General features: G+C 40.5%; 1 protein-coding gene across 1 annotated transcript; it reads right to left on the reverse strand.

Moving 5' to 3' along the window:
* Window positions 1-2,303: 2,303 nt before the first annotated feature.
* LOC135595893 (probable mediator of RNA polymerase II transcription subunit 26b) lies at window positions 2,304-5,920 on the reverse strand. Its single transcript, XM_065087369.1, has 9 exons — window positions 4,765-5,920; window positions 4,552-4,620; window positions 4,338-4,420; window positions 3,916-3,968; window positions 3,716-3,834; window positions 3,560-3,587; window positions 3,001-3,455; window positions 2,841-2,931; window positions 2,304-2,739 (listed from the first exon to the last, which is right to left on the reverse strand). Exons 1-9 carry the CDS (start codon window positions 5,176-5,178, stop codon window positions 2,618-2,620), a joined length of 1,434 nt encoding a protein of 477 aa, XP_064943441.1. The 5' UTR covers window positions 5,179-5,920; the 3' UTR covers window positions 2,304-2,617.
* Window positions 5,921-19,246: the final 13,326 nt, after the last annotated feature.

Below are 19,246 nucleotides of genomic sequence, written 5' to 3' on the forward strand. Positions count from 1 at the left end.
AGGTGGGAGATGGGAGACGCTTTCGGAGAGTGGACGCTCTTATGGAGCTATTGGAAAGTGATTTGTCAGCTCTGCAGTCAACAGAACTTTAATATTTATCAGTGCAGCAACTACGTGTGCTTTCCAAGTTTATCGGATCAAAGAGAGGCACGTGTCATTGATGAAATCAACGGCACTTTGGCTCAAGTCACATCGTGTACGATATTTTCTTCTTTTAACATCGTAGTCATATACTTTTAAACGTTATATTGAGGTTTTCAAACAGAATCCGTTGTTCGTCACATCATCATCAAGACACCAAACCAAATGATAAAATAATTATTTCATACATTAAAACATTGGTTCACCATAGAGGGATCGATGATTATGATGAAACTCGAGTTCCGATGATTGACAAGTGTAAGTGGTCATGGTGGACCAATCGCTATCAGAGCGCGTGAGCGTTGGTGGAGGGCACCCGACGACGACGATAGGACTCAATGGTTGAATGTAGATGGAAAGGAGGACTGATGATCTCATTAAAAAGGCTACCGTCGCAATTGGGATAAACAATGACATTTTAAGGCCACACTCGGTCGGAGGAACATCAGTAGCACTAGTATGATGATATCGTCACCATGTAAGAAGGCATCGAAGAAACCTAACATGAACACACACAAAAGCATTACCTTTCTCTCAGTAAATAAAAAGAAATTTAAACCAAAGACCTCGAAAATAAAATCTTTCAAATGAATCAAACGATTCAAATGTGACATCCAACTCAAACCCCTTGAAAATTCTCAAAATCAAATGTAAAATATACCAAATTTCTCCATCGGTTTGTGATCAAATCCCTTGATTACGAAGGCGAAAGCCAATAATAGGGTGGAGACGAAGTGGAATGAGGATAGGACATTCTCTCCGTTGTGAGAGTGGTAGGTGTGGAGGAGGGGAGAGGAGGGGTTGGGAGGGGTGGTAGGGAGGGAAGGCTAAGGCACGGAGGAAAGGTGGGTAGACGAAGCTAGCACGACATGGGGGTGTCATGTAGGGGTATAGTGAAAGCTAGTAAAATGAAATAATCATTTTACTCTTTAGTTTAGCATTAATTCGATAATGGAATTCAGGTATAGTGAATTCCATTAAATAAATAGATGATGATATTAAAAATAAAGTTAAACATAATAATTTACTAATTATGAGAATCTCAATATAATTTTTTAAAGTATAAGAACTACGATACTAAACGGTTCAAGTATAAGACCAACATGTAGGTAGCTCAATTTTTCTTGATGATGCCTTATATTTTTAAAATTTTTATATAATATTTTTTAAAAAAATATTTAAATTTTAAAAATATTTATATTTTTCATCAATACCTAGTCAACCAAATAAAATTAGATCGAATATAGTATTTTAGTTCATCAAATCAATTATAATACTTATAAAATAGAGTTATATTATTTTTCATCGGAAGTAAAAATATTATAATTTATTTATTTTTATATTATTCTTTCACAAGAGAACGAAAATATATATTATAAGTTTTTTCAGTTTATATAAACATAAGCTTAAGGCTAATTGAGAAAAAAAGAAAAATATTATTATTCTTTATTTTTGAAATATATGAAATATTTTTAATTTTTATCGAAACAACTAACAGTCTCATATAAATTACTTTATGAAATCTTAAAACTTATAGTAGAGTTAATAATTATGATTTATGAGACTCTTTGCGGGGTATCATCTTTTAACAAAATCTCAAAATGGGGGAAATCGTCACTCGTCTTATGAAAAAATAATTAATTAATTTTTAATAAAAAAACTCAACTGGCACAATTATGCTTGATGGAATTGATCCATTCACTAGAAACCTAATTTAATAATACGATATACATTTTAAGCTAAATTTCTAATTTGCTATTAAATTTTATTATTATATTAAAAATATGCAAAATTTATATTTGTAATTCAAATTTTCACTATTTCTAATTTATTATTAAATTGTATTGTCACTCACATCATCCTCCTAGTCAAATCCTAGTCAGAATCAAATCATAGTCCATCTTACTCTCACTTTTAATCTAAACCATCCAACTATCCAGGAAAAATATGCATAAAAATATGTATGTATATACATGTACATGTATATACATACATATACATACATACATACATATACATGTATATACATATATATACATATATATACATATATATACATATATATATATATATATATATATATATATATATATATATACATACATATATAAACCAAATCATGCTGTTATCAGATCACAGGACCAAGGCAAACAAATCACAAATGGAGAAGAATAATTGATGCTGGATGTCTACTTATTCATCTTAAAAGAACCAATGATTTAAATGTTCAGCCATGCTGGAACTCGTTGAAGTCTTCAGGCTTCATAATTACATTTGAAGAACTTGTCACCGCTCTCACCAGGTATGGTAGCAGTATGAAGTCAAACTGTCTAAATCTCCATTAAGAACAAGCAGAAGAATAAAAACTTCTGTCAAATCCTCGGTACTAAGCTCGGATGGCTTGTGTGCTTTCGATGTAAAGAAACAGGAAATTCCACAGAGGTAAGTAGTCAATCCACTTGCAGAATAAACACAACTATCGCCGACCATTTGCCCAATTCCTGATGTTGTTTCTGGATTTTGGAACAGGATGTTTATTGTGCCGTTGTGCCGGCAGATCATGCAGCTCCATTACTTGTATAGTTCGCTGCTTCTTCGCTGCAGCAAGTAAAATGGCATGCACCCATCAGAAAAGCTATATGTTTAGCTACTGGATACTCGATAAGACCAGAACAGAAGAACACGGAACTGGAACAAACCATTTTCTGCCTGCTGGTAGCCTTCATGAAGCTTCCTTTTCGCCAGTTCTAGCTTAGTTCTTATGGAGACTTCCTCTGAGAATTTTGTTTTCTGCATAGAAAACAAAATAGTTATATAAACTACAATGTCTAAAAGTTTCTAACTTCTTGTGGAACTTACATCTTGTGTGGTTGCCAACTGCTTTCTCCGAGGTCCGGCATCATCTTGATGCTGCTTAGGCTTCATCTCACCGCCAGCTTTTAGAGTGCGTACTAGCTTTGGTGGTCTGCCAGGCCCAGAATCGGGAATCACTGGCTTGCTTTGCTTGTTCAAGATACCCTCATTCTTGGATTGGCATATCAAGGGATCCTGTTGCTTCATTCGTCTCATTACTGGAGCCTGCAGCCTCATCTGTTTTAACTCTTCTGGAATAGCTGAATGCGGTGGTTCTTTCCTCCTTATCACTTCCATCCCTTCTGGAACAGCCAACTCTCGCAGCTCTTGCCTCCTTGTCTCCGGCTTCTCTTTTGGCATTAAAGATTGATCTAGAGGCTGTATTTTCCTCTGTGGTACATCATGTACCGTAGGCAACCCATTTCCTCGCTGCTTCTCGACGTCCATATTATTTCTAAAATCTGGATAATATTTTCAGAAAAAAAGATGACATCAGTAATATTGATTAAGGAAACATACCAGCAAACCATGAGCAAAAAAGCAAAGCAAAAGCACAGTTACTCACTTCCATCATCATCCATTTCGTCGAAGAACTTCATGTCCAAAATGTAAAAAGGAGGACACAGAAAATGAAACCTAGTCAATTGACTTCAAAAAGCAGCGGTGCAATTCAGAAGATATCTAATATTTAATGTACCATCCCAATATTTCTATCTTATACCTCAGAGAGCTGGATGGAAGCAGTTTGTGTGGTAAACAAAGCTCCCTCATCCAAGGGCGGAGAAGGAAGCCCTTCCTCATCTTCCATGGGAGGATTTACAGACTCCGGAGATTTATCATCTGTGATAATGAGTTTGAAATCACCTATGAGATTTCATAAATAACAAGCCATGAAAACATATAAGAGAAGATATGCTATACCTGCAATGGCCGCTGTAGCCCTCACCCATTCATCTACCAAAAGCTTCCAACCCCTGCCGCGCAAAAAGATGAATGGAAGCAATGCAAGATGAGCAACTAGACAACTAATATGTATCCACATTCAATGAGCAGAGTCCATTGGAAGACACTAAAATGTAATTAACAATTCAGAAGTCATTTGCGTAACCCTTTCAACTAGTCCGTGTAGCAAAGGAGCAATAGTTATTCATCAGTAGTCAATATTTGCCTCCACCAAACAAATTACCTTTTCGAAATAATGCAATAAAAGAATAAAGAAACAAATATGAAACAAGAAAGAAAGCAAGCATAGAGCACTAGTTATTCATTCATAGGAAAGATACATGAACAATTCCCTTTTTTTTAGTTCTCTAAACAACTTTGATAAAGCAATGCAAGCTTACTCAATAAGAGTGCGGACAAGGTGGCGAATTGGCTTTGAGTTGTGTCTTCGCAGACCGTTAACTGCCTTTCCAATTTCAGTTGCCTAAGACAAAAAAAGATACATGAATTTAACATAACATGAAGCAAGGCATTGCTTATGTCCGACAAACTCTATGCATCCTTAGGCTAAAAAAGCTCCATCAACTACACTCGAATCCTATACTCTATCTTCACCTTCAGTATTTCGACAGAAAGCTCCATCAACTGCAGCCTCCTCAATGACTCGAACAATACACTATCAGACTGCAAACCAGCGAAGCAAGTTTCAGTACAATCAGCGATGTTAGTCCAAATTCCAAATCAAACTTGAAACAGCACATTCGCGCTATTCAATGCAACATAAACTGCATCGAAGCCAGATTTTACTAAGGAAAGGATGGCACAGACCTCATCATGGTGGTTGGCAAAGATCTCCTTAATCCTGAGAACCTCCCCAACGATTTGGCTCTCTTCTTCAATCTCCTCGGTGAGTGCCTCCGCCTCGTCAAAGCTGTAATTGCTCACGATCCGGTTCAAGTCCTCAGGCCCGTCATTGCTACTGTCCACCTTGCTCTCCTTTTCCCCGTCCCTCTTAACGCTGCGATCACCCTCCTCCCCCTCGGCAACGCGATCGCACCCGAAGCATCGCGGCAGCAGCACGGCGAACAGCTTCTCTACTATCTGATCCCTCCTGCTCCTGAACTCCTGGGGGTAATCAGAGGCCGCGACGAGGATTGCGTGCTCCATCACCTCGAATATATCCGAATTGGCACTGCGGAAGAACTTTCTCCAGTAATCGAGCGGCCCGGACGAGCTCGCCATGGCGGCGAGAGGCGGCTCCAACGATCAAAGGGCGAAGTGATCGGAAATGAAACTCGACTCTGCTTGATCGGTTCTCGAGGTCGAATCTTCGACGCGAGCACCGATCTGTGATCGGTAAACTCAAATGGGTATCAATGTCCCCGCTGAATGGATCAGTTCCTATCTTCCTAGATTATCCAAAACACCACCGAAATCCAGCAAAAAAGAGGAAATGTTCCAAGAAAATCACGAAAAGAACCGAATTCTCCACCGATTCGCCTCGGTTGCAATCAACAGCCCACAGAACTCCAAATTTTCTCAAGAAAAAGCGAGAAAAAACCCATCAAATCCCCCTTTTGGCAACCTTCTTTCGTTTTGCTTCGATTCCTTAAAGGAAACCAATTTCGACAGTTCCCCCAAAAAGAACCCTATTTTCCTCTATTGTAAGTTTCCCCTCCGCCACGAAACAAAAACCCCTCAAATTAGGGGAAGGCTGAGCACCAAAAAGCAAGAAAAACTCGAAGAAATTACCCAAAAAAAAAAAACTGTTTGTTCTCAATCTTCCTTCTCACTCTCGATTATCGTAATCAGTATTTTCCTTCCTCGCTCTGCAAATTCCCAGAAGAAGAAGGAGGGAGGGAGGGAGGGAAGGAGGAAGGGAGGCGAAGAATAGTAGCACCACCACCGAAGCGACGCAAGGACAGAGACAAATACGGGCGAAAGAATCCAACAGCCCAATTACTTCCCCTTCGGCCTTGGTCTCTTCCGCCACCCTCCCCCCCCCGCTCCCCAAAAAAAATAAATAAATAAAATAAAAATAATATTATATATATATATAAATAAAAGAAAACGAGATTAAAAATCCGATCATGGAATTAATTTACGGTTCGGTAAAGATGAATGATCACGATAGTGGAGGGAAGGAGCGAGGGCGGTGCTCGAAGCGCGAACCGGTCGCCATCGTTGACTCACCGCAACGGACGGCTGTGATGGGCTCTCCTCCGAAGTCCGACGCAGATGTGATACGTCCGATCTCATCAAGAGTCGGAATGGTGGACGGCTGTGATATGCTCGTTTAACCCAATTTTCCCCACTTGTCGGGTCTTACTGTGAGGATGGAGATAAGAGTGGGTTCTTTAAATTTTATGCTATTAAACCCTCCCTTTTAACTACCTCGGTACATAAAAACGATTCGAATAATTAATTATTTATTAAATATGAAATTAATTTGAACCTGACTAGAGGGGTATTTTTAAATTTTGATTTAAATGAGTAGAGATTCAATCAACACAACAATTGATAGGATATTCATAAATTTTATTTTATTCAAATTCAGATTTAATCAAATCGTGAATTGATTTAATGAGTCAAGTATTTCATGACATAAAAAGGGCGATGATAATTACAATGTTGTAATTCTTTCCCCTTTACAATAATTTTTAAATCATGATAAAGTTGAAGTATCAATCTTTTCTTTTCAATATATTTGTGCATCATAATAGTTTCAAATTAAAACATGCACAATTTCAAAACCTTACATTTCATTTTCCATGAATGATATCAAAAAAAATAAATCAATCAACATTATGATCATATCATATATGATACTCATAAGCGCGCAAATTTTATATCATTTTAGAATATCAAAACAATATCATAAGTATTTAATGCATAATTTCATTTCATCACATTCATTTCATCTCATCAAGAAGAATGAATTGGGTGATTAATACAAGGGGTTATACAAAAATAAATCATATCATGAGAGGTAAGATCATGTAAATATCAAAAGACATGATTCATATAGTAGATCTCCTCTTAAATAAAATACCAAGAAAAATTGTAGGGGTAAAAAAATAGAGATCTTGATTAAGAAAAAAATCTCAAGTAATTTGAAGAATTCAAGATTATGATTTGAATAAAACTCATTCAAATTCAAATCGTCAAATCAAAATCATTTTTAAGAGATTCACAAAGTGATACAAATAGATTCATTAATCTCCTTTTTGAAAAAAATCGATAAAATAGAGAAATTTTTTAAGGAGAAAGGTTTCCTCTTTTTAGTTTGTTTCAAACAAGCATGTCTTTGTCTTTTTTTATGTCAAATCAAAATAAATATCATCCTTTAAAATGAAAGTGCAAGATTTATCCTCATAAAAATCATCAAGATCAATAAATCACAAAAATCATCATGTATAACTTTAAAATCTCATGCATAAAATCGTAAATCATGGTACTTACATTATTACATCAAATCAATCATGATTTCATAAGGCATTCAAAATCATTTTGTTATAAAACATCTAATTTTCAAGAAAAATAATTATTCTAAACTAAATTAAAAGTAACTCATGAAAAGACATCATGTAATTTCGAAATAAATTAAAGGTATTTTGATTACCTCATCGTTGAAAGTCATTAAGGCGTAGTTTGCCACCTCGCCTTTATTGATTTTCTCCTCGTCTTCGGATGAGCTTGATTCATCCCAATTTGTGTTCTTCTTCCTACGTTCATAGCTAGTTGCGTTCTTTTTTTTCTTTAATTTTTATTTCATGAACTTTTTAAATTTCATAAGTAATTCAAGTTCACCATCACTTGAGCTTATGCTCGAGTGGTCTTCAATTGGTCTAAGTTCAAAATCCTTCCTATTCATTGGAAGGTGGTTCTCATGTTCGTCAAGTGCAACATTAGTAATTTCGTAGGTCATTGAAGACCCGATGAGTTCTTCGATCAAAAAAATATTCAAATTTTTTGATTCTTAAATAGCCGTTAGTTTCGAATTCTAATTTTTAGAAAGTGATCGTAAAACTTTATTAACAAGTTCAAAATTCAAAAAAGTTTTACCATGAGCTTTTAAACTATTGACGACATCCGTAAAACGGGTGTACATATCTCCAATAGTCTCGCTTGGTTTCATTTGAAATAGTTCAAAATCATGCATCAAAAAGTTGATTTTCGAATCTTTAACTTTGCTAGTGTCTTCATGTGTGATTTCGATAGTATGCCAAATTTCGAAAGTCGTTTCGCACATAGAAATTCAATTAAACTCGTTTTTGTCTAAGGCGCAAAATAAGGCATTCATAGCTTTTGCATTTAGTGAAAAAATCTTCTTCTCCAAATCATTCCAATGGTTCATTGGAAGAGAAGACCTTTGAAAACCAAATTCGATTATGTGCCATAAATCGAGATTCAATGATAGCAAGAAATCTCTCAGTTGAGTTTTCCAATAAGTGTAGCCCATCCCATTGAAAAAGGGAGGACGAATGAGAGAGTGACCCTCTTGAAAATCGAAAAAAGTCATTTCTCGTTGGGTGTTAAACCAAATGAGAAAACGAGGCTCTGATACCAATTGTTAGGAATAGGGGTCGGCACTAAGAGAGGGGGTGAATTAGTGCAGCGGATAAAAACATCAATTTCAGAAACTTTTCATACGATAAAACCAAACTTGGAAATGCTTAACTTTAAAAGCGAAGTAAGAGCGTATTGAAGGCAGTTTGCAGTTAATGTAAATTGCAAGAAGTAAATGCAAACCAGAGAACACGCCAATTTTATAGTGGTTCGGTCGTCGTGACCTACATCCACTTCACCGATTCCTCTTCCATCGAGGCCACCAGCATCCACTATCGATATTCCTTTAATAGGCATAGATCAACCTCCTTCTTACACCCCTCTTCCCCTTTTACCGGGTTTAGGAGACAATCCTTATAAGCACTCACTCCCCTCTCAAACTATTCTAACACTTAGACTAGAGGAGGATTCTAACAAGAGATTTCTAGAACGTTTTTCCCTTTTTAAATTCTATGTGCTTGTGTTGTTTAACCAGGGATGAGAGGGGTATTTATAGGCTTCAAGTTGATTCAAACATGGAGCCTAAAAATATCTCATCCTGGGTTTCCTAGGACTGGGCGGTACCACCGCCCGTGCTGGGCGGTACCACCGCTAGGGTCAGTCTGACACTTTCACTGCGCTGGGTGGTACCACCGCCTGCAGCCTCTCGGAGTCTGTGTCTAGGCGGTACCACTGCCTGACACAATCTCGGAGACTGTGCCACAACGGTGCCACATCTTGGAACACTATTTGGGCCTCTCATTGGGCCCAACACAGTCCTTACATGGGCCCAACTGGCCCCTAATTGGGTTGGCCCAAATCTAAACCCAATTAGGTGCTAACTACGATTCCTAAGACATATTCTAAGCTAAAAAAGTCTGTAAGTCTAGTTTCTTCCAGCGAGCTTCCGGCGATCTACCGGCGAACTTCCAATGATCTCTCGGCAATGTTCCAGCGGACATCCGGCAAGCTCCTGGACTTCACGATAATCTTCTTAGCGAGTTCCAATGAGTTTCTTTGGCAAGCTCCTGGACTTCTCAGCTGGTTCCTGCAGAACTTCCGACGAACATCTGGACTTCCGAAGAACTCTCGAACTCCCAACGAAATCGCGCCCTTAACTCCGGGACTTCATTTTGCTTTATACCTTGCTATCGTAGTTAATCCTGCACATGTAAAAACACACTTCGATATAGAAAATTAATACTAAGCATTAATCATGTTGTCTGGTATGTCATTGGTCCCTCGACGCTTTATCCAATTCTTCGACGCATCGTCCTCTCTTGCGGCCTATTGCCCAATCGGCCAGTTAACTCTGCAACTCCAATATCCTCGGCGCAATATCCGCTCTTCTTGGCCCGATGCCCGAATCCATGGCCCGAAGCCTTTTGTCGATACATCGACCGATTCTTCGGCCCGACATCCAATCTTCTGACATGTTTTCCTCCGACCCAATATGATTCTTCCTATTTTAATTGTCTCATCCTGATCGAAGCATCCTGCATCACTCAAAACGCAGATCAAATCATAAACACTTATCAATTGGTTTCATCATCAAAATCCGAGATTCAACAATCTCCCTCTTTTTTATTATGACAACCAATTAATAACGGAGTTAACCTTAACTCCCGGAGTTTAAACAAACTCTCCCTATCAATATGTCATATTGATGGAACCTTGAATTCAAACTGAATTCAAGCCATTGCAAATTTAATCATGAATATTTGTAACACTTCATCATGCATAACATGATCATACTTCTCCCTCTTTGTCGTCAACAAAAAAGAGAAGTGTACCTTTCATGTGTTCGGACATATTCAAATTTAAATCATTGCATAATAAACATAATTTCCAATTTTAACGTTATGCAAGCTAGCAATAATTAAAGATGTGCAAGTTAGCAAGTTTTGCTTCTTGAGATAAACAAGATAGCACTTCTTTCTCCATGCAATTTGCAAGCTAGCAAATTTTTGCTTTCTTTTCAATGTTTGAGCTAGCAATTTTGTTACCTTTGCAAGGTGTAAGTTTCTAAATTTTGCAAGATAAGCTAGCGATATTTCTCCCCCTTTGTCAATGTCAAAAAGAAGGGAATAATACAATGTTGTAATTCTTTTCCCTTTACAACAATTTTTAAATTATGATAAAGTTAAAATATCAATCTTTTATTTTTAATATGTTTGTGCATCATAATAGTTTCAAATTAAAACATGCACAATTTCAAAACATTACATTTCATTTTTCATGCATGATATCAAAAAAAATAAATCAATCATCATTATGATCATATCATACATGATACTCATAAGCTAGCAAATTTTATATCATTTTAGAGCAACAAAACAATATCATGAGTATTTCATACATAATTTCATTTCATTGCATTTATTTCATCTCATCAAGAAGAATTAATTGGGTGATTGATACAAGGGGTTATACAAAAATAAATCATATCATGAGAGATAAGATCATATAAATATCAAAAGACATGATTCATATAGTAGATCTCCTCTTAAATAAAATACCAAGAAAAATTGTAAAGGTAAAAAAAAAAAGATCTTGATTAAGAAAAAAATCTCAAGTAATTCGAAGAATTCAAGATTATGATTTGAATAAAACACATTCAAATTCAAATCGTCAAATGAAAATCATATTCAATAGATTCACAAAAGTGATACAAATAGATTCATTAATCTCCTTTTTGGAAAAAATCGATAAAATAGAGAAATCTTTTAAGAAGAAAGGTTTTCTCTTTTTAGTTTGTTTCATACAAGCATACCGTTGTCTTTTTGATGTGAAATCAAAATATATATCATCGTTTAAAATGAAAGTGCAAGATTTATCATCATAAAAATCATTAAGATCAATAAATCACAAAAATCATCATGTATAACTTTAAAATCTCACGCATAAAATCGTCAATCATGGTCCTTACATTATTACATCAAATCAAACATGATTTCATAAGACATTCATAATCATTTTGTTATAAAACATGTAATTTTCAACAAAAATAATTATTCTAAACTAAATTAAAAGTAACTCATGAATAGACGTCATGAAATTTTGAAATAAATTAAAGGCATTTTGATAACCTCGTCGTTGAAAGTCATTAAGGCGTAGTTTGCCACCTCACCTTTGTTGATTTTCTCCTCGTCTTTGGATGAGCTCGATTCATCCCAATTTGTGTTCTTCTTCTTGTGTTCATAGCAAGTAATGACGTTCTTTTTATTCTTTAATTTTTATTTCATGAACTTTTTAAATTTCATGAGTAGTTCAAGTTCACCATCACTTGAGCTTATGCTCAATTGGTCTTCAATTGTTCTAAGTTCAAAATCCTTCCTATTCTTTGGAAAGTGGTTCTCATGTTCGTTAAGTGCAACATTAGTTATTTCGTAGGTCATTAAAGACCCGATGAGTTCTTCGATCAAAAAAGTATTCAAAATTTTTGATTCTTGAATAGCCATTACTTTCGAATTTCAATTTTTAGAAAGTGATCGTAAAACTTTATTAATAAGTTCAAAATTCGAAAAAGTTTTACCAAGAGCTTTTAAACTATTGACGACATCAGTAAAATGGGTGTACATGTCTCAAATAGTCTCGCTTGGTTTCATTTGAAATAGTTCAAAATCATGCATCAAAAAGTTGATTTTCGAATCTTTAACTTTGCTAGTGCCTTCGTGTGTGATTTCGATAGTATGTCAAATTTCGAAAGTCGTTTCGCACATAGAAATTCGATTCAACTCATTTTTGTCTAAAGCGTAAAATAAGGCATTCATAACCTTTGCATTTAGAGAAAAATTCTTCTTCTCCAAATCATTCTAATGGTTCATTAGAAGAGAAGATATTTGAAAATCAAATTCGACTATATACCATAAATCGAGATTCAATGAAAGCAAGAAAACTCTCATTCAAGTTTTCCAATCAGTGTAGTCCGTCCCATTAAAAAAAGGGAGGACGAATGAGAAAGTGACCCTCTTGAAAGTCGAAAAGAGCCATTTCTCGTTGGGTGTTAAACCAAATGAGACAACGAGGCTCTGATACCAATTATTAGGTATAGGGGTCGGCAATAAGAGGGGGGATGAATTAGTGCAGCGGATAAAAACGTCGGTTTCTGAAACTTTTCGTATGATAAAACCAAACTTGGAAATGCTTAACTTTAAAAGCGAAGTAAGAGCGTATTGAAGGCAGTTTGCAGTTAATGTAAATTGCGGGAAGTAAATGCAAACTAGAGAACATGCCAATTTTATAGTGGTTCAGTCATCGTGACCTACATCCACTCCGTCGATTCCTCTTCTGTCAAGGCCACCAGCATCCACTATCGATCTTCCTTTAATATGCGAAGATCAACCTCCTTCTTACACCCCTCTTCTCCTTTTACCGGGTTTAGGAGACAACCCTTACAAGCACTCACTCCTCTCTCAAACTATTCTAACACTTAGACTAGAGGAGGATTCTCACAAGAGATTTCTATAGTGTTTTTCCCTTTTTAAATTCTCCGTGCTTGTGTTGTTTAACCAAGGATGAGAGGGGTATTTATAGGCTTCAAGTTGATTCAAACTTGGAGCCTAAAAACATCTCATCCCAGGTTTCCTAGGTCCAGGCTGTCACGGACAAACTTTGAAACAGGGTGTTTGATGTAATGCTTATATATGACCGTGTCTTTTGGCATGTTCATGCCTTGTACAGCATGTAGAGGGGCGGCCGAAGGCTTAATAGTCCCATTTTAGTTGGGTTGGTGGCCTCTTTAGGCTTGTAAATAAAGATTGTGTCATGTGGACACGCGCGAGAGCTTTTCGATCTATAATGGACCATTTTACCCTTTGTTGTGCCACTGTTCAGAGCTTGTAAAGTCTGTTTGTAATTTGCATTGTCTATGAAGTGTTTTTCGGACATGTTTGCTTGTGGATCCCGATTGAGGCGTTCTCTTTAACCCGTTCTCTCTTTTGTTGGTCCTAAGGGACAATGGGAGGCTTCGGGGAGGCTGACCTTTGCGGACGGACGCGCAAGGGTGCCGCACGACTTAGGCAAAACCAGCTAAGTTCGTGTCATATGGTATCAGAGCGGGACAAGCACTCATAGAAACACTTAGCATGCAAACGTGGGGGACCTAGCGGGGCTGCGTTGAGGGCAGTCAGCACACGTGCGACCGTTTGGGGGAAAACGGGCATGGAGATGTAGGGAAAAGAGTCGCTCCGAGGAGCGGGCATCTGAGATTGGCATTCAGAGGAATGGCCAACCCTTCGCGCAAGAGGCACCACGAGAACAGGTAAGCTTGGAAGAATGTGGAGCGCACAAAGGTTGGGATGGCTGAGTTTGAGCTACGGCTCAACGTTGACAACTATACTTGATGGTGCTCTAGGCAAGCGAGGCGCTTGGCAAGAATGAGACCATGCAAGGTGGAATGAGTTGCTCAACGACCAAAAGAGTTATGCAAAGCTCACAGAGGTGAGGGGAATTGCTAACTCGAAGAATTTGGTACTCATGCATGGGCTTGTATGCGGACGATGGAATGTTCGTGGCCATCCCAAGGCGACCGAGACTCGGCGCCATGGAGCATTGAAACTTTCTCTTCGGCATGTGAAGGATATGTCCGTGGGAGGCTGAAATGTGCAACGAGTTCAGCATGTTGCTAGGCCTTGAGGGGTGCAATAGGGGCTGTATTGACGGGGAGTCGCAATCTAGCAAGTGCGTTTGCAGGAGGCAGAACAATGCATAGTTTGTTCAGCAGATCGGAGTAGTCCAAGGGGATGGTGGTCTCCGAAACGAAGAGAGATGTTGCTCCAATGGGATAGTTATCCAGGAGGGATAAGTCCCGGCTCTCCAGAGGGAGAATCATGTGAGACGGACTTCACATGTTGAGGAGGAGTACCTCAATAAACAACAACTCCACGAAGCTCGATGGACTGAGCAAACGGCGAGGAGTCGTCGCATGATCTCGCTTGAGAGAATGCATTGGTGGATGCATTGCGAGATCAAGTGGGGGAGCAACACAGATGTAGGCACACTTGGAGTCGATATGAGATCGGACTCAAGGGAGGGCTGACCCGTGGAATGGTGGGCACGAGGGCCACCATCGACTCAATGCGAAAACGAGGAGCGAAGCAACTTGGGTGTAACTTGGCGAAGTACCCAAGCCGCATTAAGGGAGCCAGCATAGAAATTGGAACATAGAGCAGAGGCATAGTGCTTTCCTTAGACAGAGGTCATGGACATGAACTCTTGCAGAGGCAAGAGCAGGATCATGTTGTTCCATGGGTCCTTCATTCTGACGGAGCGGACTCATCTTGCATGGTGCCAAAGACGAAGGGAGCTTCGAGGCACATGCACCTTATCTCGGAGAAGCATTTGGGGGAGGAACTAAGGCGACTCAATTTGCGGAGGCGAAGTTGGGTTCAGAAGGCCTTAGCACGGGGCAAGAGGACGCAGAGGCGGGTGCTCTTGAAGAATATGCCATAGTGTTGCCATTCGAGTTGCTATGAAGGAAGCAGTGCGTAGCGGAGATTGTGCTGGTAGGGGCAGAGGCCCAGGATCCAGGCAATGGTGCACAAATTACAGCGAAGTCGGTGGACTTCGGGAGCTACTAGGCGACGGACTGTCCTAGAGCGGTGCTTCATCTAGGTGTGACCCAAGAGTGGGTGGATGAAGGTCGATTGCCAAAGGAATGAACAAAATCGAAGGTGGAGGAGACCCTGCGATGTATTGGCAGAGGCCACACATGGAGGGTTCACAATTCGAGTTTATTCCACAAGGATCAGAATGCAATGGAGATGTCACCAGGAGGCGACATGGTGCAGCGGATCGTGGTGGAACAGTTCGTGGCAATGCGATACACACAATCTTGTCCCGTGAGGGATGAGATCATATGGAGGTATGATCGGGAGCTACTGGGAGCTCCGCTTCGGTGAACAACACGACGGCAAGAAGGGCTATGGATTCAAGGAGTGAAGGCCATGGTACCGCAGAGGCGGGTCTTCCGGGCGTGCACCGAATTTTGCATCGGATAAAAACCTTGGTCATCAACATATGGGGGCTGGGTTCCACCAAGGGAAAAGTTCGAATGCAAGTACCAGTGAGTTCCATGGGAGGGACTTGATCATGCAGAGGTATGATCGAAGCAGCTGGAGAGTTGGACTGCTCCAGAGCTCATATTCGCTTAAGGGAGCCCGGCAAGTCAGAGGACATGGCCGAGTAAGCGAACGTTGCTACCAAGGAAGCTATGGAGAACAGAATTGGTGCAAACCCTACAATGCGATGACAGAGGCCATGCATGGGAGTGCAGTCTGTCTTTCCATCGACCAGAAGGAGCTGCTTGGAGAACACAGAGGTGTTGAAGCAGGGGGTCGAAAGGGGCGAGGAAGCGACGACGAGTCCAGAGGGACTTAGCTACCCAAAATCAAGCATCAGTTAGAATGGAGGTGGACTCAGAGGAGTGTCACGGAGACATGTCTACTGATCGTGAAGAAAAGGGATGCAGATGCGAGGCGACGGATAGTAGGGCCATGGGCATTGCAGCGCCATGGTACCGCAGAGGCGGGACTTCCGTGCAAGTCATTGATCCCTTGCTCTCATGGAGGGAGAGCGCTTGGTCGTGAAAGGGGCCGAGGAGGTGGAGCATGCAGAGGCAATCTCCAAGTACCGAGACAAGGCTGAAGGGCAGAGGCCAAGAAACTTCGTAAGACCGGTGTCTACAAGTTTCTCATCAAGATAGTCGTAAGTGAAGGACTTCGGGTCATGCAAGAGTGCACGACCAAGGAACGAAGCAGGCAGTACGCGGTGCTGTACCTTTGCTACTCAGTGGAGTAGGCGGCATGGTTGATGGAGAAGACGGTACAATCCCAGAGGCGACCTCATCTATCAGAGAATTACTCCAAGTTGGGGTGAAAACTTCCCGCATTCCAGAAGTTCGATGGCATTGAGAAGGTGAATCACAGTAGCTAACTCAACGCAAGGAGTGCAAACACTTCAAGTGCTTCAGAAGTGTGAGCAAAGAGCAGGCGAAGGCTAGTAACCAGCTCGATGCATGAAGTACAACCTCGAGGAGGCGGGCGAAGTCAAGTAACCTTTGCCTTCTCAACTCTTAAGAGAATGGGCGAAACCGAGTACCCCAATTCTCTTATCTATCCAGCAGAGGAGCTCTGCACAAGTTCAAAGACCCTTCGAAGATAATGGAAGACAATAGTTGTCAAATCCTCACCAACGGTGATCAGTGCTACTGAGAGTAGATTGTCCGCCTCATTTCCCAACGAAATGCCAATCGAAAGCGGAAGTGATGCGAACCTACTTGGATGTGACAACTAACTGAAAGAAGAGTCAATGAGCAGATTTTGTGGAGGAAGGACCCAAAACTTCAGAAGTTTGCGAGGCGATGCTCGTTAAAGCTCCAACAAGCACCCACCCAGTTCAAGCAGCATGTGGAAATTTTGAGAGACTGGCGCAGTAAGGATGGTCTTTTCCTTCATTTGGAAGATCCGCAGAAATCAACAAGGATCAACACAACTCAGCCAACCCCACACCAGAGTCAGAGTCATTGGCAAGTTGAAGCAGCAAGGCGGATCAAAGGTTCGACTACTCAGAAACAGCAGCGGAGAGCAGCTGGGAGCCAGGAGGCGCATTGCAGCTGGAGCGGAAGATTGAAGACTCAGCAAAGGCGAAGAGTTGCAGTGTTCACAAAGGCTTCGACGAGGACGTCGAAGGGATAAGTGGGGGAGAATGTCACGGACAAACTTTGAAACAGGGTGTTTGATGTAATGCTTATATATGTCCGTGTCTTTTGGCATGTTCATGCCTTGTACAGCATGTAGAGGGGCGGCCGAAGGCTTAATAGTCCCATTTTAGTTGGGTTGGTGGCCTCTTTAGGCTTGTAAATAAAGGTTGTGTAATGTGGACACGCGCGAGAGCTTTTCGGTCTATAATGGACCATTTTACCCATTGTTGTGCCACTGTTCAGAGCTTGTAAAGTCTGTTTGTAATTTGCATTGTCTATGAAGTGTTTTTCGGACATGTTTGCTTGTGGATCCCGATTGAGGCGTTCTCTTTAACCCGTTCTCTCTTTTGTTGGTCCTAAGGGACAATGGGAGGCTTCGGGGAGGCTGACCTTTGCGGACGGACGCGCAAGGGTGCCGCACGACTTAGGCAAAACCAGCTAAGTTCGTGTCAAGGCGGTACCATCGCTTGTGTTGGGCGGTACCAATGCCAATGTCAGTCTGACACTAACACTGCGATGGGTGGTACCACCGCCCAGTCTGGCGGTACCACCACCTGACACTAGGCAATACCATCGCCCAGACTGGCGGTACCACCACCTGCAGCTTCTCGGAGGTTGTGTCGAGGCGGTACCACCGCCTAACATAGTCTCGGAGACTCGGAGACTGTGCCACGACCGTGCCACTTTTTGGGACACTATTTGAGCCTTTCATTGGGCCCAACATAGTCCTTACATGAGCCCAACTGGCCTCTAATTGGGTTGGCCCAAATCCAAACCCAATTATATGCTAACTACGATTCTTAAGACATATTCTAAGCTAAACAAGTCCGTAAGTCTAATTTCTTCCGGCGAGCTTCCGACGATCTTCTAGCGAACTTCTAACGATCTCTCGGCAATATTCCAGCGGACTCCCGGCAAGCTCCTAGACTTCACGATGATCTTCTTAGCGAGTTCCGACAAGCTTCTTTGGCAAGCTCCTGGACTTCTCGGCTAGTTCCTGCAGATCTCCGACGAACGTTTGGACTTCCGACGAACTCTCGAACTTCTAACGAAATCACATCCTTGACTCCAGGACTTCATTTTGCTTTATGCCTTGGTATCATAGTTAATCCTACACATGTAAAAACATACTTCAATCTAGACAATTAATACTAAGCATTAATCATGTTGTCTGGCATGTCATTGTTCCCTCGACACTTCGTCTAATTCTTCAGCGCATCATCCTCTCTTGCGGCCTATTGCCCAATCAGCCAATTGACTCACATCTCTGATATCCTTGGTGCAATATCTGCTCTTCTTGGCCCGATGCCCGAATCCATGGCCCGAAGCCTTCTGTCGATACGTCGACCGATCTTCCGGCCCGATGTCTAATCTTCTGACATGGTTTCCTCTGGCCTAACATGATTCTTCCTGCTTGTCTCATTCTGATCGAAGCATCCTACGTCACTCAAATCGCAGATCAAATCATTAACACTTATCAATTGGTTTCATCATCAAAATCCAAGATTCAACAGGTAGTTCTCATGTTCATTTTATGTCATACAACTCATTTTATAGGTCATCAAAGACCCGATAAGTTTTTTAATCAGAAAATAGTTCAATTTGGGTCATAAGCCCAAATCAACAATTAAAAGGAAAAAGAGTAGATGTGAGGGCAATCAGTGCAACGAGATCGCGTAGCGAGTGGTGGCGGCACAGAGAGAGATGAACAAAGAGAGAAAAAGGAGAGAGGGCAACGTGCGTGCATGCAGAGAACGGCGGTAGTGCATAACGAGAGGAGAGAGAGAGAGAAAAAGCAGAGAGAGAAGGGGAGAGAAAGATTTGGATCTTGAGTTTTCTGCTTGATGATCAATGGCCAAACGTTATCAGTTTTGGCCTAAATTTTATGTAGAGAATCCTTGCAGCAAGCTCTACAATCCTAACTGTGTTGATCTGCAGTTTACCCTCTCTAAGATACTTTCCTACTATACCCACTTTGTGAGACCTAGAATTCTCTTTTGATGAGATCCATCCTATGTGATGATGATATGCTATTCTTGAGCCAAGATCTATGTTCTTGAT

The sequence above is a fragment of the Musa acuminata genome, chromosome BXJ1-2 (assembly GCF_036884655.1).
Source record: "Musa acuminata AAA Group cultivar baxijiao chromosome BXJ1-2, Cavendish_Baxijiao_AAA, whole genome shotgun sequence".
In the NCBI taxonomy this organism is placed as follows: domain Eukaryota; kingdom Viridiplantae; phylum Streptophyta; class Magnoliopsida; order Zingiberales; family Musaceae; genus Musa; species Musa acuminata.